The sequence below is a fragment of the Erpetoichthys calabaricus genome, chromosome 14 (assembly GCF_900747795.2).
Source record: "Erpetoichthys calabaricus chromosome 14, fErpCal1.3, whole genome shotgun sequence".
Lineage (NCBI taxonomy): Eukaryota > Metazoa > Chordata > Cladistia > Polypteriformes > Polypteridae > Erpetoichthys > Erpetoichthys calabaricus.
The window spans coordinates 19481617-19501224 of record NC_041407.2 but is presented as its reverse complement, the minus strand read 5'-3'; the positions used below and the strand labels follow the sequence as shown (position 1 = coordinate 19501224).

Below are 19608 nucleotides of genomic sequence, written 5' to 3'. Positions count from 1 at the left end.
CTTCTCAGCAGATTGGAACAAGTTCTACTGAAATATTGTGCGATATTTGTGTTCATCTATTGTCCCTCCAACTCTGACAAGATTCCCAGTCCCAGCACATAGCATGATGCTGCCACCAGCATATGCCACGGTAGGTGTAGTGTTTCTGGAGGCAGAACCAGCATTAGTTTTACACCATACTTGCCTCTTTGAGGTTTGGCTAAAAAGTTCTATTTTGGTCTCATCTGACCATAAAACCTTCTACCACATCTTAACTGGGTCTTTCTCATGTTTTGTAGCAAATGCCATACGTACTTTTATGTGGACCTCCTTGAGGAATGGCTTCTTTCTTGCTTCCTTCCCATAGAGGCCTGTTTTGTGGAGAGCTCTTGAAATTGTGGACCCCTGCAGCTTCACTCCAGCCTGACATGTTTCAGCCAGCATTTTCCACTTGGCTGTCGTTCACCGTTGTGTTTCATGTCTGTCTTGTTTAACTTTGTATCATTTATTTGTATTAGTGCTTTTTTTATTGTGCATATTTTTCTGTGTGAATGCTAGAAAAGGGGGAGGGCATTAGTTATATCCTTGTGCTTTATGGGGCGGGGCCACCTACCAATCACCACTAGGAACAGCCTTCCACCCTATTTAAGGGAGAGGTCCTCCCAATGAATGCGCCAGGGAGAGGAGAGTTCTTGTGAGTTGCTGTTGTCTATTGCATTTCTGGATTTCGAACCTGTGCTTTATCTCTGACCTACGATTTTTGGATTCTCTATTGCGGCGTTTCTCAACGTTTAAGTATTTGCGACCCGAGTTTTTGTAACAGTTTTAATTGCGCCCCCCTATGGTTTTTTTGAAAGGAGCCCACTAATACCAATTTGTTCTTTTTTAATTAATGATATATCATAGATGCATATTTTATTACTGTATACCTACTTAACTTTTATCGACATCTATCTACCTCTATATTTATTTTTCTAGTATCAGAATGTAGTTTAAGTTAATTTGTTTTGGTTTCAATAGATGTATTTTTCATATTTTCAATTCTTGTTTTCTTTTTTTCACATCTTCGCGCCCCCCTAGGAGGGCCCGCCCCACATATTGAAAACCACTGCTCTATTGGGACTGTGTTACTAATTTTATTTGAACCTCAGCGCTACCTTGAGTACGATTTTTTTCGATGCTGTATTGGGACTCTGTTTTCTGTGTTTCACCCTTGCCTTTCCGGGAATTCTTTGTGCTCTTCTGAGCTTTTTGCCTGCACGGGTTTTGTAAAAATAAACCTTTGATTTTTATCAAGCTTTGTCTTGGCCCTTTGGATTTCTAGACGGGGTAGTTTTGACGGTGGTTTCCCCCTCTATTGGGCAATTTGGGAAATGTTTTTGGCAGCTGAGCTTTCAGGACTTGAGCAGATCATGACACCGCCAAAGAGCATTGCCAACTTTGGAGAGTGACAGTTGGAGTTTTAGTAGCCTCTCCCACCAGTTGACGTCTTGCTTTGATGTTAAGTTTTGAGGAACGGCATGTTGTAGTAAGAGTCTGGGATGAACCTTCAGCTTTCTGATGATGGATCCAACAGTGCTTGATGGGACATTCAAACTCTTGCCTTTCTTCTTCCCATCAGCAGAATGCTCCTTTGTCTTCATTTTTGCAGTGATTGTCCAACCAAGACTATGGTCCTTACAAAGGGGGCTTTTTATATCTACAGAGATAGAAAGGACTCACAAGTAACACCTCATTATGTTTAATTATGACTGTCACTTTTGTGTCATTTGTGATTAATTTGTATAAACCTGGAGCTTCCAAAGCACAGAGATTTAAATACTGTACTTATGCAAACACTAACTTTGGAGTTTCTTCTTCAGTTAAATATCTACAGAGAAATTGTTTATTTTGACTTTAGGAATGTATTGTTACAGCCTAAGAGTTCACATTCAAAATACCAAATGGATAAATATGTGTACAAATCTCTTGTCATGCAGAAAATTCTGTTGACTTTCAAAGGGATTGAGTACTTTTGCATGCCATTGTACTTTTTAAATTAATGTCTGAATGAAGTTCATCCATCCATCCATTTCCCAACCCCGCTGAATCCGAACACAGGGTCACGGGGGTCTGCTGGAGCCAATCCCAGCCAACACAGGGCACAAGGCAGGGAACCAATCCTGGGCAGGGTGCCAACCCACCGCAGTGAATGAAGTTCATTTATAACCAAATTCCCCTTGTAACATAACTTTAGTTATCTGGTTGACAACTTAACCATTCCTCATGTAATTTCTAAATGTGCGCACTACCCATCTAGAAAATTCTTTTCTTTTCTCCACCCAGGGTTTCCAGAATTGAGAGGCACTTTACAGCCCAATCACTGTCACAGTCCCGCCCAATATCTAGCCCAGTAGTGATTCGTCCATTTCAAGTAAGCAAATATTGCTGCTCAAATACACCCTCCAACCCCCAAGCTGCAAACAACCATGAAAGTCACTCCTCTGATTGGTCAATTGGTCCTTCATTTGAATGAGTGGGCAGAGCCACAGAGTTAAATTCTGAGAGTAATTTTCCAGACTGGCTAATGACTGAGGATACAACCTACAGAACGAAACCTTTAAATGGATTTCTTTAAATGACTATGATAAATGGCAGAAAATAAATACATAAGTTATATATATATATATCCATCCATCCATTTTCCAACCCGCTGAATCCGAACACAGGGTCACGGGGGTCTGCTGGAGCCAATCCCAGCCAACACAGGGCACAAGGCAGGAAACAATCCCGGGCAGGGTGCCAACCCACCGCAGGACACACACAAACACACCCACACACCAAGCACACACTAGGGCCAATTTAGAATCGCCAGTCCACCTAACCTGCATGTCTTTGGACTGTGGGAGGAAACCGGAGCGCCCGGAGGGAACCCACGCAGACACGGGGAGAACATGCAAACTCCACGCAGGGTGGACCCGGGAAGCGAACCCGGGTCTCCTAACTGCGAGGCAGCAGCGCTACCACTGCGCCACCGTGCCGCCCTTATATATATATATATATATATATATATATATATATATAGTGAACCTCGTACCCAGGCACAGACAGACGCGGAGGTCACAAGTCCAAAAACACACAGACTTTATTACCCAACACCTGATGACACAGCAAACAGTGCACAATTCACCAACAAAGTCTCGCTTCTTCTTTTTATTCTTCTTCCGCCTCGACTCTTCACCCTCACGCTCCGTCCTCTGCCTCCCAACTCCGGCTCCTTGAGTGGTAGGTGTTGGCTTCTCTTATAGCCCACCCAGAAGCGCTCCAGGTTATAATTGACCTAAATTAGGCTGCACTTCCTGGTGTGGCTGCATTCCATCCCACATGGGCTCGTTAAGCCGTGCAGCTCCTCTTCTGGCAGCACTTCTGGATGTGCTGCATACCCCAGTTCCGGAGCTGCCCAGGTGTCCTCGTGGCCACATCGCTCAAAAGGGTTGGGCTGCCTAGGTCCATGGTCCCCATACAATCCAGGGTGGCTGCCCTCTTACGTTCCAGGGAAGATATTGCCCTTCACCCATTCCTTCCCTTCTCGCGGCATCCCGGTGGAGTAAGGTCCCTGGATGCCTGTCACAATATATATATATATATATATGTAACCCTAATCTACTTTTACACTTTGAGTGTGAGAATGAGTTAACTTGAACATCACTGAGTCTATCAAGACGTGACATATGAGAGAACTCATACCTTAGTATACAGCCATTACAGATGCAGCTCTGCTGCCCCACCTCAGTTACCTTCTAAAGTGCTACCATCTAGTGAATTTGTTTTGATGGCAAATCTCAGAAAATATTATTCTAAATAGAGTCTGTAGTTGTTATAGCAAAAAAGGTATAAATTTGCTGATGCTTTGAAAATAAGCAGATTTGTTGCAAGATGAATATGTGGTGATAATGACGGTGATCAAGATAATAACAATCAATGAGATGATGTGGAACATGTAGACTCTAGGACTGATAGCTGCCTCGAGGGTGTTTCATCCTCACCGGCCGTCAGAACTACCTTTTACAAATCCCACACCAAATGGCATTTAACAGAGACGTATGCATTACATTTGTCATTCCAACAGATGGCACATCACAAACATTAGCCATGCTTTTACAAATCCCATACCAAAGGCATTTAACAGAGAAGTAAGTATTGCCTTTGTCATTCCAACAGATGGCAAATCACAAACATCAACCCTGTTTTTATAAATCACATACCAAATGACATATAGCAGAGACATATATGCATTGTATGGTGCACTGCAAACTTTGCCACTGAGGTCTGCGTTGATTACTTAGAATTCAACCCATCTTAGATAGGCAGCACAGCCAGATTCTTCAATAACTAACCACAATACCTGTCAAAGGCAGGTAATTGCAAATATCTTTTAAATATCGTATCTCTTGCCCTAGGTTCACTTTCAGTGCCTTCAGTGCCTTTTGTGCCTGTGACTGTCTCTTCACTGATGCTCCCTCTCTTGAGTGCTTTCCTGTAAAGCCTGTGTCTCAGACTCTATATCATTATTAATAGCTATTGTGGCCTCTTGCAGACAAACTTCCTAAGACTGCCATCTCACACAGAAAGACCCACACAAGGGTTAAATCTGCACAAAGGATATCAGAACAAATTCAACTTGCATTCATCGTGTTACACTGTAGGCAGTTCACTACAAAGTTAAGTGTTTGTCCTACTTTACATCGATGTTTGTTTGTTAAATAATATGGTCATCTCATTTATTCAGATTGGAATCCAGTTAACCTTTTCAGCAGTTAACCACTGCCTGCTGATTAGGCTGCTGGAAGTGCATTTAAACAAAGCAAAGCCAGCTTTGATAATATTCGTTAAGTTAATTAAACTAAACTACCTTTGAGATTTTGAAACAGAAACAAAGCTGACACCTGATGACAGCTTCTTTCAATTTGCTTTTGTTGGATGGCATGCTGGCCGATGTTGGAGAGAGTGATTCATTCTGGCTGCACAGTCGGGCTCTCGCTGTGGCTGCCTAAGGGGAGAGCGTGCGTCCTCTTGTTAGATCATTTTGTATGTAAAGTCTTAATTATTGAGAAAAGAAGAGGGAGATGTGGTATGCTGTGTGCACTGAGAATTCTACCATTTTGCAGGGGATCAAACAGGCATATTCTGCAGACAGTGCCAAAAATAAGTACAATTAGTTGGTGGATTCAGATCCCAGTGTCTCCAGTTCTCCATTCCCATGGGACAAGAAATGGAACTGGAGCTCCTATATATCAACAAGACAGAAGTGAAGTGTTCTTTTTTTTTTATTCTTTATTTTTACATTTTTCATCCTTTTTAGTCATTCTGGTGAGTTTTCAAACCTCACTGTGTGCGTCTGTGTGTGTGTGTGTATTTACGTTAAAAAGCCAAATGTCACACTCTATCTATCTATCTATCTATCTATCTATCTATCTATCTATCTATCTATCTATCTATCTATCTATCTATCTATCTATCTATCTATCTATCTATCTATCTATCTATCTATCTGTGTAATCCTGCCAACTACGCTAAATCTATCTATCTATCTATCTATCTATCTATCTATCTATCTATCTATCTATCTATCTATCTATCTATCTATCTATCTATCTATCTATCTATCTATCTATCTATCTATCTGTGTAATCCTGCCAACTACGCTATATCTATCTATCTATCTATCTATCTATCTATCTATCTATCTATCTATCTATCTATCTATCTATCTATCTGTGTAATCCTGCCAACTACGCTATATCTATCTATCTATCTATCTATCTATCTATCTATCTATCTATCTATCTATCTATCTATCTATCTATCTATCTATCTATCTGTGTAATCCTGCCAACTACGCTATATCTATCTATCTATCTATCTATCTATCTATCTATCTATCTATCTATCTATCTATCTATCTATCTATCTATCTATCTATCTATCTATCTATCTATCTATCTGTGTAATCCTGCCAACTATGCAAAATCTATCTATCTATCTATCTATCTATCTATCTATCTATCTATCTATCTATCTATCTATCTATCTATCTATCTATCTATCTATCTATCTATCTATCTATCTATCTATCTGTGTAATCCTGCCAACTACGCTATATCTATCTATCTATCTATCTATCTATCTATCTATCTATCTATCTATCTATCTATCTATCTATCTATCTATCTATCTATCTGTGTAATCCTGCCAACTACGCTCTATCTATCTATCTATCTATCTATCTATCTATCTATCTATCTATCTATCTATCTATCTATCTATCTATCTGTGTAATCCTGCCAACTATGCTAAATCTATCTATCTATCTATCTATCTATCTATCTATCTATCTATCTATCTATCTATCTATCTATCTATCTATCTATCTATCTATCTATCTATCTATCTATCTATCTTATAGTGCTTTTCATATCTATCCATCTATAGGCAGTGATGGCCACAAGGAAAGAATTAACCCTGGATTGCCCGAATGCCCCTTCAGTTGATATCAATTCTAACTCACTGGTACGAGAAAACCCCACATGTGAAATACCGTTCAACGTATCTTAATGTCTAGATATGCAAAATGTCAATCTTTTGGCTCTCTAGTCCTGAAAAATATTTTAGTCCATTTTTGGACTGTACTTTGTGCACAAAAGTACACCTTTGTGACAAACATTAAACCAACAGAAGGACCTGAAGTTGTGCATGCCACATTCAACTGCCCCCCAAGGGGTTCAGCCCCCATTGGGATACAAGGGGTCAAAGTTACTCCTTTTCATAAAACTTAATGGGGATTGGTATTCTAAATATGTGAAGTGTTGTTTTTTGCTGAGGTTGCTGATCATGAATATATTATTTCTAATATTTGATGTTTTTAGTGGGGGTCTTGTCCCTCAAAGAGACACTCCCAGAAGGTTAAAAATGTCAGACGTCAAACATAAACATGTAAGGTGTCATTTTAGACTACTTTAAGGCCAGTGATCATGAGTAAGGGGTTGTTTTTGATTTTTGATCTCTGGTATGAAAGTGCCCCCCTGACCAAAGTATCCCATGATGTGATCACCTTACCACCTCACCCCATATATTTGAGTTGCCATTCACCCCCAACAGTTCCCCCAGTGGAAGCTGAACCTGGGTCAGCGTGCATTGAGATAGTAGCGCTTCCCACTTTTCCACTCCGCAGCCTGCCCTCAGATGAAAGCACATTGAGAATGATTGACACTATGAGGTGCAACTGGGACCATTGGAAAGGATGGTTGGGATTTCAAAATGCATTATCTTTTTAAATACAAATGTAAAAAAAAAAATAATTACGTTTTAATATTATAGGTCATGATGTGGGTACCATTAGCTTCCCTTCAGCCTTTTTTGTGTTTAGAAGACCCTTGTCTGATGACCTCCTTTCTGTCTTTCTCTTAGTTCTTTTCACTTTCTCCTCCTCCTCCTCCTCCTCTTCCTCCTTTTCTGTTCCTCTCTCTGCTTCCAGGATGGATGACATTCAGCTTTGTAAAGAAATCACCCGACTGAAGAAAGAACTCCAGAAGCTTGTCTCAATACCAGGTGAGGAACAGTGATGGCACCGCCACTGGTGTGGTCCAGTATGGAGTCCATTCCACCACATCACATTCAAGGACAGTAATAAAACAGAGAGATGTCAGTTGTCTGTTGTTGTTGAACCGGTGAAGCTTTCTGAAATGTTTTCACTTTGTCATTTTGGGTTACTGAGTGCAGATTGAAGAGCAGAAATGTCAGATTTATCCATTTCAAATGAAATCTACATCACAGTAAAGGGCACAGAACGTATGAAGGGTTGGGCTTTCCGGACCCATCGTATGCCATCTGGCTCTGTGAGACTTGATTTGCTCAGCCCCTTTTCATACTTGGTGATTTTAAGTGCGAGCTCCTTTCAGGGTGGCATGGTGGCACAGTCGTAGCACTGCTGCCTCGCAGTAAGGCGACCTGGGTTCGCTTCCTGGGTCCTCCCAGCGAGAAGTTTGCATGTTCTCCCCGTGTCTGCGTGGGTTTCCTCTCACAGTCCAAAGACATGCAGGTTAGGTGCATTGGCGATCCGAAATTGTCCCTAGTGTGTGTGCCTTGCGGTGGGCTGGCGCCATGCCCAGGATTTGTTCCTGCCCTGTGCTGGCTGAGATTGGCTCCAGCAGACCCCTGTGACCCTGTGTTAGAATATAGCAGGTTGGAGAATGGCTGGCTGGCTCCTGTCAGTTCTGCTTGCTACCACTTTTGTTTGTCATTGCTATGTTTTTACAGCCAAGCATTTCCTGGTGATATTAGCTGATCTCTCCTTTCTTATCCGACTACTTGCATTGCAAAACCCTTCTTTGTGCTTTATTTTCATGTTTGATTTTCCTGAATTTTGAACACTTTGCAATCCTTTTTGACCTTGTCTTACAGTTTGTGGCTTTGGTAATTGGTGCTTAGGTTGTTCCCCCGGTTCAGACCCTTGTTCCCTTTGATTCATTCTCTTTAGGTCTTGCAGTCATTCTCATTTTCTCTTCCCCTCAGGGCAGAATAATGGGTTACACATGTAAAAGGAAGGTTGAAGTATTCAACTACAGTAACAGCCAATTCTGATGGCGTCCTAACAGTATGGGAGTTCAGGTCTATGTAATAAAGAGTAATAGAGAGAAGAGACTCTACCATGACACAACACACTATAGTCCAGAAAATAACTGTCTAAAATGAATATATTAGCGCTTTTGTGCAATACTGTAAATCTACAGAGTCACTGAATCTTCAAAACTCGGTTAAAAGTAAAATGCAATAAATTTCTATTTCTAACTATCAGTGTTACCCTGTCTAAACCTGGTGGGCACAGAGGGTCTCTGGACTCAGCCTACACATTACTCCGAGGCTCAGTTATGTAATTTTCAAGGAGGGCTTATGTACATTTGTGGCTCCTTCATTTTTTTAAAAATGATCTCCTCAGGCCTGTCCATAAAGCTTTATCGGTCACCATGTTTGATTTGTGTCTCCTTTCTCACTTCCATTTCTAATCTGCCTTTTAGCTTTCGGTTTTGCCCTCCTCATGCCAATTTTCCTTCATTTCTTATGAAGTCTTCCTCTAAGGCAGCGTTTCTCAACCTTTAAGCATTTGCGACCCGAGTTTTCATAACAGTTTTAATCACGCCCCCCTAACGTTTTTTGAAACCCTAATAAAATTTATTCCTTTATTTTTTGCTGCAGATACACCGCTACAAGTTTAACATTTCCCTACGAATAGCGAAATTACGCCACATATGGCAACATTCGCGCCCCCTTTTTTGTTACTTCACGCCCCACAGTTTGATAACCGCTCCTCTAAGGGCATTCAATGTGGTGCTTTGGTCTCTGATGTGATGCTATGATCTGATGGCTCCCCATGTGCACAGCCTACATTGCATTCATATTTTATCTTACAATATTTACTTTCTAAAGTGTCTTTCAGTGCCCCGTGCAATAAAGGTGGTCCATAAAATAAATATTGACTCCCAATAAAACAAGGAAGGGGTCCCTTATTTGATATGCAATACAATATGCAATACAATACAACTTGACAGGTGGGCCGTGGCACCAAGTGCCATATTCGAGTACCGAGAAGAGAAACAGAATAGGTGAGGGTTAGTAACAAATTCTAACTATCATGTTCCTTATGTTTAAGTGCTAATGACTAACAACAGAGATGCAGTCTGTACAGTGAATCAGCAGCTCTAGTCAGGGTGTGCTAAACTGAAATAGTGAGTCTTCAGCCGGGATTTAAAAGCTGAGACTGAAGGGGCATCTCTTATAGTAGCAGGCAGACCATTCCACAGTTTAGGGGTCCTGTAACTAAAAGCGCAACCTCCCACTGTTATATTATTAATCCTTGGAATCATAAGCAGACTGGCATCTTGAGATTTTAATGTGCGCTCTGGTTTGTAAATCATGATAAGTTCAGACAAGTAAGCCGGACCTTGGCCATTTAATGCTTTATATTGATATATTGGTAATGTGCTATCAGATTGAAGCTGGATCTCAGTTCCTACGTTCTGCTTTCAGATAAAGATAAATCGAATGAAGACAAGCAAAAAGAAGAAGAGCTCCTTCAACAGATCCACAAGCTTGTGGAAACCAGAGACTTCCTGGTGGACGATGTCGAGTTCGAAAGGCTGAGGTGAGCATGGAGATCAAAAACATGCCGGAGGGTCTAGGAACCAACAGACCAGCCCAAATTACTAAATATCTGTGGTTTTAAAGTGTATAAAAGTAATGAATAAAAAAATCGCATGGTGTTTTGGTTTGCAACCACGGATAATTAAATTTTTGTCCAATACAGGGAAAAAGAAGAAGACAAGGAAATGGCCGACTTCTTGCAGTCAAAATTATCAAAAGGTACTGTGGACATTGTGACTCTCCTTTGGCTTTTCTCTAGCTGTGGACCATGGCTTCCACCGAGTACTGTTCTGACCCTTTTACGTCACGGTCCATTTATGATACTAACATTGAGACCAATCAGGAGAAGCTCAGACAACTCAACAGAGTACAGTGGATTCCAAAAGTACCGTGTTTCCCCGAAAATAAGACCGGGTCTTATATTAATTTTTACTCCAAAAGATGCACTAGGGCTTATTTTCAGGGGACGTCTTATACCGTATTTATTCATGTACAACAATCTACATTTATCCAAATACAGTCATGTCATTTTCTTCTGGAATATCGTCATAACTCTCCACATTCAAACCCTGAATTTCTTGCTACTCCAGACGCTTTTAGGATCCTCCGGGATCGATGTGCCTGCTTCAATGTTTGATGAATGGTTTGATGTGGTGAAGCAAAATTCCAACATACAGATACATTCGTGGTGCTTTTATATTCAAGCGTCGCATATCCCCAATCGTAATGACACAATACATTTTAAAAGTCTCACATTATCCATCATTTACCTTCACAACAGCATCAGAATGTATGGCGGCATATTTGAGCTACAGAGAAAAAAATGAAGGACATGGTGAAATTGTCTGGTTTGTGATTAAAGTGGAACTTTTGGCTTTAACCTCGAAATGTCCACTTTAACCTCGTAGTTTATTTTATCGTTAAAGCAGACTGTCGTAAACGTCATATTAAAACTGACCCAGTTGTTAAACACTATGTGCTTCTGGGGCTTCCTCCTGAGCTGAAAGCAGCAATCGCCACACAGAACACATTAAATTTATAATATTCCAACTCTCTGCACATTTAGAATCCTTAGATTTATACTTGATATCACTTTCATGATGAAATACATTAAAGTTATATATGTTACATTTTACAGAAAAATCGTTAACTTTGTTTAAATAATGAATACTGTTAATAGTTACACATGTGGCACTGTGGCAGAGCGGTAGCGCTGCTGTCTTGTAGGGAGTCACATCCCTGGTGTTCCCCTGCCTGGAGTTTGCATGTTTTCTTGGTGGGTTTCCACAGTGTGCTCTGTTTTCCATCCAAAGACATGAAGGTTTGGGGATTTGTTGATTCTAAAATGAAGTTAGTGTATGTGTGTGCTTGTGTTCACCTTGCGATGTGCTGATGCCCCGTCCAAAGTTTTTGTTTCTGTCTTACGCCCGATGCTGCTGGAATGGGTGCATCCCTGCATTGATGGATGTAATCATAAAACATTCATCCTTTTCAGAGATATTGTGGTAAGGTGTCCTCGAAATTTAATGGATGTTTTGGGCACACTTGTCATATCGCGTGAAGTATCAACCCAGTCTTAGGCACTTTGCTTTTCAGCTGACGATCTTGACTAGGGCTTATATTACAGAGCAGCCTGAAAATCATGCTAGGGCTTATTTTCGGAGTAGGTCTTATTTTTGGGGAAACACGGTACTCCAACCCTTTCACTTTTTACATATATTCTTCTGTTGCAGTGATATGCTAAAATCATTAGAATGTAATTTTCCCACATCAATGAGAAGTCAAGCACAATGACACCTTTTGTTGGCTAATTAAAAAGATTGCAATATGCAAGCTTTCGAGGGGGCTCAGACCCCTTTTTTCAGGCAATGACTAACACGGTACAACACCTTACTTCTTTCCCACATCAAGCAACACTCAATACCCCAGAATGACAAAACAAAAACAGGACATTACAAATTTTTGCAGACTTATTAAACATAAAAACCTTAAATATCACACTGACACAAGTAATCACACCCTTTACTCGGTACTTTGTTGAAGCCCCTTTGGCAGCAGTTGCAGCCAGTATGATGCGACAAGCTTCACGTCCCTAGTTTGGGGAGTTTTCTGCCATTCTTCATTGCAGATCTTCTCCAGCTCTATCAGGTTGGAAGGAGATCATCGATAGACAGTTATTTTAAGGACTCTCCAGAGATGTGCGTTTGAGTTCAAGTCTGGACTTTGGCTGGAAGGAGGTTCACAAAGTTGTCTCAAAACTAATCCTCTCTCGTCTTTGCTTTGTGCTTAGAGTCATTGTCCTGTTAGAAGGTGAACGTTAAGCCCAGACTGAGGTCCAGAACACTCTGGAGCAGGTTCTTACTAAGGAAATCTCTGTACTTTGCTTTCCCTTAACCTTGTATGGTCTTCCAGTCCCTGCCACTGATAAACAACCCCATAGCATGATGCTGCCACCACCATGTTTCACCATTGGATTGGCATTAGATAGGAGAGGAGGAGTGCCTGGTTTCCTCCAGACATGATGCTAATCTTGTTTTCATCAAAGAATCTTAGTTCTTCTTCCTTAGCTATTCCCATTTTTATATAGTTTGCCTAGACTTCTGCCAAAGACGTTTCAGTGTGATTCTTTTATGGTGAGGTGCCTTTCCTGGTACTGTCCCCCAGCGTTTTTTCTGAGCTAGGGACTGGCTCCAAAATGAAGGCTGGGTTCCAGAGAATCTTATTTCTCACAGCCTGAAAATCCTTTAGGTGCAGGTGTCCTTATGCCCTTCCTGAAGAAAAGATTCTGTCTGGCCATTCTGTCACACAGTCCCACACATTGACAGAGTTTTGTTGGATATTAGCAGAGACATCAAGTTTAAGGATGTGCCAAATGAAAGGGAGTAACCACTCTAGGTATCCAGGTGTGGAGCAGAACTAAAATATGTTGTCATCCCTAATAAAGACAGAGTACTCTTCTTTGGTTATTATTGAATTGGTCTATTTGGCTCTATCAGTGAGGAAGTCCATTTAGGAAAGATGACAAAGTCTGCCAAATGACCACCTGCCGTAAGCTCACAGACCACCAGTGGTCCATGGACCACACTTTGAGAACTATTGTTTTGGATTAAAAAGCAGTCTTAAGTACCCACTTGGTGATTAGTATGGTCCACTTATATCATAAAATACTATCAGGTCAGGTCAGGCGGGGGAGCCTGCACTGGTACAGCTCGTTGCTGCACCCATCACAAGACGAAATAGCTCGCGATCATGGTTGGCAACCCCCTAGACAGACAAATGGTCCAATCCCACCCCCTCAGAAATGACCATCTATCTGACGCAGCCAGGTGTTATGTGGGCATCCCCTTGGCCTGGTCCAGCCACTCCGGTCCGTCAGATCACCCTGGAAAATCATACTACATGACCATAGTTCCGTAACTGATGCTTCCTCACAATGCAGGTAATGTGCTTCATTCGGGACTCCGTGAGCAACACAAAGTCAAACCTGCGGTACCCAAAGATTCTCCAAACAGACACAGAACTGAAGGAGTCCAGTCTTCATTTCAGGTTACTGGATAGTATACATGACTATGACTAGAATAAAGTAGATACTGTACATCATCAGCTGCAGAGCCATACATCACCACAGCTTCTTTGAAGAAGTCACAGAAGATAATGAAGCTGGAGAGCCAGAAGAGCAGATGACACTACAGGTATAGACCAGAAGATTTGGGAGGGAAGTTGAACTTAGGGGTTAGTGTGGTTATTGTGTAGCATACACGGTTAAGATTAGTGGTAATTGAAGATTAGGGGTTTGTGTGGTTAGGGTGTACTACAGACGTGAGGTAACATCAGTTTCATCCTGGTCTGGACCTGTTGGTGTACACCTGTGGTGACATATGGGTCTGCAGTTCTGCACTTTGATACTTGCTTCTCAATCAACTTCAGAATTATTGTTCTCTCTCCCAATACTTTCAGTGTGAATTATTCATGAGTCCCGACTTCACGGTGACACATTCATGTTTGAGGAAGTTTTGAAGACCCATCCTGCCACCGCCTAAGCTGGAATTTGCATGACAGGATATGCTCTACAAAAGAGTCCATTGTTAATGAAAACTAAATAACCCTCTTATCTAAATTAAGAAAACAGAAACGTCATGTTGCCTAATGCCCGATAGCAAGCATTTCTCACAGCCCACGTGCAAATGTTCTAAACTTCGTGCTTAATTGGACCCACAACTCTTGTTGCTAAGTAACACTTAAACAAAAGATTTTTCTCTCATTCCACCTCCAGCTATCAGTGCTGAAATGGTGGCAATCAACCCACCTTCACTTCCACGTAGGTTTTCTAAGCCGTGAGATGGCGATCACGTAGATCATTCCTGGAATCATTCCCACTGTAAAAAATAAAGAAAGAAAGAAAGAAAGAAAGAGAATTGAAGTAGCAAATTATTTAATGCTTGCATGTTGCCAGGCATCAATGTATTCCTTGAAGTACAGCAATGTAGGGACTAACACAGAGCCAGTGTGCCTTCTTTACAGGGATGGGGTGGGAAATTCATGTAATTCCGATGCCTTCTATACTAAACATCACTAATCCGGCTCACTAATGCATTCTTTAAGAGCAGCAAATGGAGTAAAAAATGAAAAGATATACACAGTGGATTCAGAAAGTATTCAGACCCCTTCACTTTATTCATGTTTTGTTGTGTTGCAGCCTTGTGTTATAATTATTCAAAATATTATTTTCCCTCATCAAGCAACACTTAATGACAAAACTAAAAAAGGTTTTAGAAATTTTTGCGTTTTTTTTTAATAAAGAAAACTGAAATCTTCCATTGACCTAGGTATTGATGTCCTTGACTCGGTGCTTAGTTAAATCCCCTTTGGCAGCATTGACACTTTTCATGGTTTGATGTGACAAGCTTTGGGGATTTTCTGCAAGTCTTCTCTGCAGATCCTCTCAAGCTCTGTCATGCTGGATGGAGAACAAGGTTGGACTCTGCCTGGGCCACTCAAAAACATTCACAGAGTTGACTCAAAGCCACGCCTGTGTCCACCCTGTCTAGCCTCTAAGTCCCTGCTGCTGATAAACAACCCCATGGCATGATGCTGCTGTTCTGTCTAATGGCTACAAAAAGATCAGGAGATGAAATGTAGACAAATCTGGAAACAAGTCGAAACCGAGAAGATAACACCTGCTGCACCAAAGCCTAATCTCTAATCAGAAAGCAAAGTCAGATGGAAAACTGAAAGATCAGAAACCAACAATTCTTCTTCTCCTTCTTCTTCGAAAGAAATTCGCGCAACATTCGTTATCCAAAACAAAGACACAAGTGAATCGTTGCACAAGTATTTAAGAGGTTGCACTGATGACATACGACATGGCACCATCTAAAACCACACTCCTTGGCAACCAGGAGCAGTGTGCCAGTAATGAGAATCAAACTGGTGGTGCCTATATTCATTCATTCATTTATTTTTTCACTAACTATCTGAATCCAGGTCATGGAGACAACAGTCTTAGCAGTAAAGCCCATATGTCCCTTTCCTCAGCCACACTTGCCAACTCATAATCTGGTATCTTCTGGGAGATACAATCCTTCCAGCAAGTTCTGGGTCATCCCCGGGGTCTCCACCTAGCTGGTAGTGCCCATAAAACCTCCACAGGGAGCCATCCTGGAGACTTCCATATCAGATGCCCAGACCACCTCAACTGGCTGCTCTTGATGCGGAGAGTCAGCAGCTCTACTCCAAGCTTCTCCCCAGATGTCAAACTTCTCACCCTACCTCTAAGGGTGCCTATATTTAAAACAAAATAATGTTGCAGCACCAGGAAATAATAATAAACATTATAATGTAAATGTAACTTCACAGAAATGATCCAGAATTAATGAAACCCATCTTCCCATGCATATATTTGAAGAGTTTATTTTAAGAGAAATTGCACATCTCATAGCTGCTTCCACCACCATACTTTACTTTTGAAATGGTATTGCACAGATGAGGAGCATTGCCTAGTCTCCTCCAGACGTGACACTAATCTTGTTCCTCACAGTCCGAGAGTCCTTTAGGGGCCTTTCTGCAAGCTCTAAAGTGGTTTCCGTGTGTCTTGTACTGAGGAGATGCTTCTGTCTGGCCACTTTGTCATAAAACCCAGGTCAAGGGAGTGTTTCCATGATAGTTGTCCTCCTGAAGGTTTCACCCACTTTTCACATGGGTTCTGTGGAGCTCAGCCAGAGTGACCATCAGGTTCTTGGTTACCTCTCTTACCATGACCCTTTTCCCATGATTGCTCAGTTTGGCTGGACAGCCAGCTCTAGAAAGTGTCATGGTCGATCCAAACTTCTTTCCATTGAACAATTATGAAGGCCACAGTGCTCTTGGGAACCATCAAAGTACAATCTGCTTCTAAGCTCTGCACATGCACACACAATTTTGAAAGCTGTTGTTTTTTTAGTTTGTAGCTTATGTGTATTTGCTTCTCTTTTTTTTCCCAGACCCCATCAAGGATAAGAAAATGACTTCTAGAGCACAGCAGACCTCCACGCCTTTTGTGACCAAGACAGGCCTGAGGCTGCTCAAAGAGTGCTGCGGCTTCACCTGCTCTGTGATGTAAAACCAGGCCAAGGGCTGCTACGTGAGAAGGGGCCTTCCCAAAGGGTCTGTGTCCTAAGGGAATCTTGTTGGAAGCTGAGGAGTGCTAGGCTGGAGAGCAGCCGCATCTTATCTGTGTCATTGCTTGTATTGCCTCCTCTTTTCTCTTTCCCATTTTCTCCGAGATGTGACGTAATGTGTGGACTTTTCAAATAATTCTCCAGGGTCCTGAAGTCAAGCGCACTGTTCTGTACAGGCAACAATCCAAACTCTAAGCTGAAGAACAGGTTTTGGTCAGGGAGGAGCGAAAGGATCACTGGTCTTTTGTCTTCACTGATAACCCCTTTGCTGGACCACAGCAAGATAATAATAATAATAATTCATTACATTTATATAGCGCTTTTCTCAGTACTCAAAGCACTATCCACACAGGGAGGAACCGGGAAGCGAACCCACAATCTTCCACAGTCTCCTTACTGCAAAGCAGCAGCACTACCACTGCGCCACCTGTGATGACGCCTTATTACTGGGTGTCATCTCATAGCTGGAATGGGCCCCTACAGTAGATGTTTTCCTCACATAAATTCGTCCTCTATTCACAATGTTGCAAACAAAAGGCAGGAGACAAGATAGTGGACATTGCTAAACATCCTGATCTTCACAACATTGGCAAATTCATTTTCAGGGAAGACACAATTGCCCAGAGGACAGGGGGGGACCGTGGTGGATATGGCATTTTGAATGTTGTCTGAGCACCAGAAGCTTAAAAATATATTTTATAGATTTGTTAATTGAATTATTTATTTTTAATTATGTCATACGGTGCTCTTGGTGAATGTCGCTGTATTACAGTGTTATGTTTTAACTAACAGTTATATTTGTGCATGCAAGGTAATCTGATTGTATCATTCCATCTTTGAGCCCCCATCTTTATGATGCCCTGTGAATCATAAATTATTATGCTGGGGCAATGAAATTTTTAAGCATGATTCACAATTAAACCTTGTATTTGTTTAAAAAAATAAGCATTTTCTATATGGTTAAAGTTTATGTAAACTGTAATGCATTTTTTTATTGTCAGTTTTATTTTTCATCATGTTGTACATGGATTTTTTTGTTACCTACAATTTACTGTTTGACAAACTAACCATTATAATGAATAAAGAATTATTTTACAAATTACAGTTTATTATTGATCGTTTATGATTGGTTCAATGCTGGAAACCAATGTGAACACAAGAAGAACATGCCAGCTACATAACGAAGGCAGGGAATGCAATGGGACTATTGACGGCTGCTGCTTTATTATAGTGATCACAGCAAAATGAGGTGGGTACCAACCAAGTGTTGGGGTGCCTACATAAATGCACAGCCTTTAAAAAAAAAAGCTCACAATAATGCCTAAACTAGTCATTCACGGTCTCACCTTAACATTATGGCACAGAGCTGGAGCACAGAATATCTGAAAAATTCAAGGCTCTGTTGCTAGGTCTGTTTGCATATACATGTTGACCCTTGCGATTTGTGGGTTTCCGATTTGCAGGACCACCTATTTGAAGCTTTGTCATCAATACTTAAATGGAAATTATTTTGCAAATTTTGCGATTGATTGTGGAATCCACAGACAATGTTATGTGAATTTCCCCCTGGGATTAATAAAGTATCTATCTATCTATCTATCTATCTATCTATCTATCTATCTATCTATCTATCTATCTATCTATCTATCTATCTATCTATCTATCTATCTATCTATCTATCTATCAGTGCTACTTAAATGGACTGCAAATCCCAGCATCCCTGAACAGCTTTGCTTGTTTGCCACAAGGTCTGCTGAGTGAATAAGAGGGTACTTGTTTTTAAAAGTGAGCCATAACAAGCTGGGAGGATGGTGTCTTTTGTTTCAATGCTTCGTTGCACAGTTAAATTACAATTACTGCTGCCTCGCAGTTAGGAGACCCGGGTTCGCTTCCTGGGTCCTCCCTGTGTGGAGTTTGCATGTTTTCCCCGTGTCTGCGTGGGTTTCCTCCGGGCACTCCGGTTTCCTCCCACAGTCCAAAGACATGCAGGTTAGGTGCATTGGCGATCCTAAATTGTCCCTAGTGTGTGCTTGGTGTGTGCGTGTGTGTGTGCGCACCCTGCGGTGGGCTGGCACCCTGCCCAGGGTTTGTTTTCTGCCTTGCGCCCTGTGTTGGCTGGGATTGGCTCCAGCAGACCCCCGTGACCCTGTAGTTAGGATATAGCGGGTTGGATAATGGATGGATGGATACACCCATTGCATTGCAGTTCTCTCTGGGTTTATGTTGTTTTCCTGTGTGTGCTTCTTTGTGCGATTTCATCTGGGTTTGGAAAACATTTCCATCTGAGAGTGCTCCTAACTTCTGTAACTCTTTACATACATCGACATCATGGACAAAACTTTTAATAACTTTCAGAGGGCTGTTCACAGGGGATTCCATTGCATGACTACACCACCATCATCTTTAGGTACGAAACTGGACTCTTTTATGAGTCTTTATCATTTTGTGCTTCAGTGTTTTGTTGTATTTCTTTTGTATCTATAACATTAACCATTTTTGTTATTTATTTCCATAAATATCCGCACACATTTGTTATACTAAGTAAAATTTTGTAAAAAGTTACAGTTCACTAAAGAACTGCTGAACTATGCTTTTTGCTTGGCGGATGACACACACCTTTATCTCAGCAGCCAGCCTCTCAAACGTGATTTTCTTTCATGGTGATCATTCTACCTTCTCTTTCTTGTAACGTTTTTGCATCTTATTTAGTGCAATAAACATAAAATATATAATAACCATGGTCTCAAAACATATTTGTGGATTTTTGCATTCACAAGGGATAACTGTAATGAGAAAA

At 41.2% G+C, this 19608-nt stretch overlaps 1 protein-coding gene across 1 annotated transcript in view; it reads left to right on the top strand.

Annotated features, from left to right (window-relative positions):
* LOC114665123 (bMERB domain-containing protein 1-like) overlaps positions 1 to 17911 on the top strand; it is a 60270-nt gene extending 42359 nt beyond the window's left edge. The window contains exons 3-6 of the mRNA XM_028819524.2: positions 7493 to 7566; positions 10042 to 10156; positions 10319 to 10374; positions 16635 to 17911. Of these exons, the coding sequence (XP_028675357.1) occupies positions 7493 to 7566; positions 10042 to 10156; positions 10319 to 10374; positions 16635 to 16753 (364 nt within the window). The 3' untranslated portion in view covers positions 16754 to 17911. The remainder of the gene's footprint in view (positions 1 to 7492; positions 7567 to 10041; positions 10157 to 10318; positions 10375 to 16634) is intronic.
* Positions 17912 to 19608: the final 1697 nt, after the last annotated feature.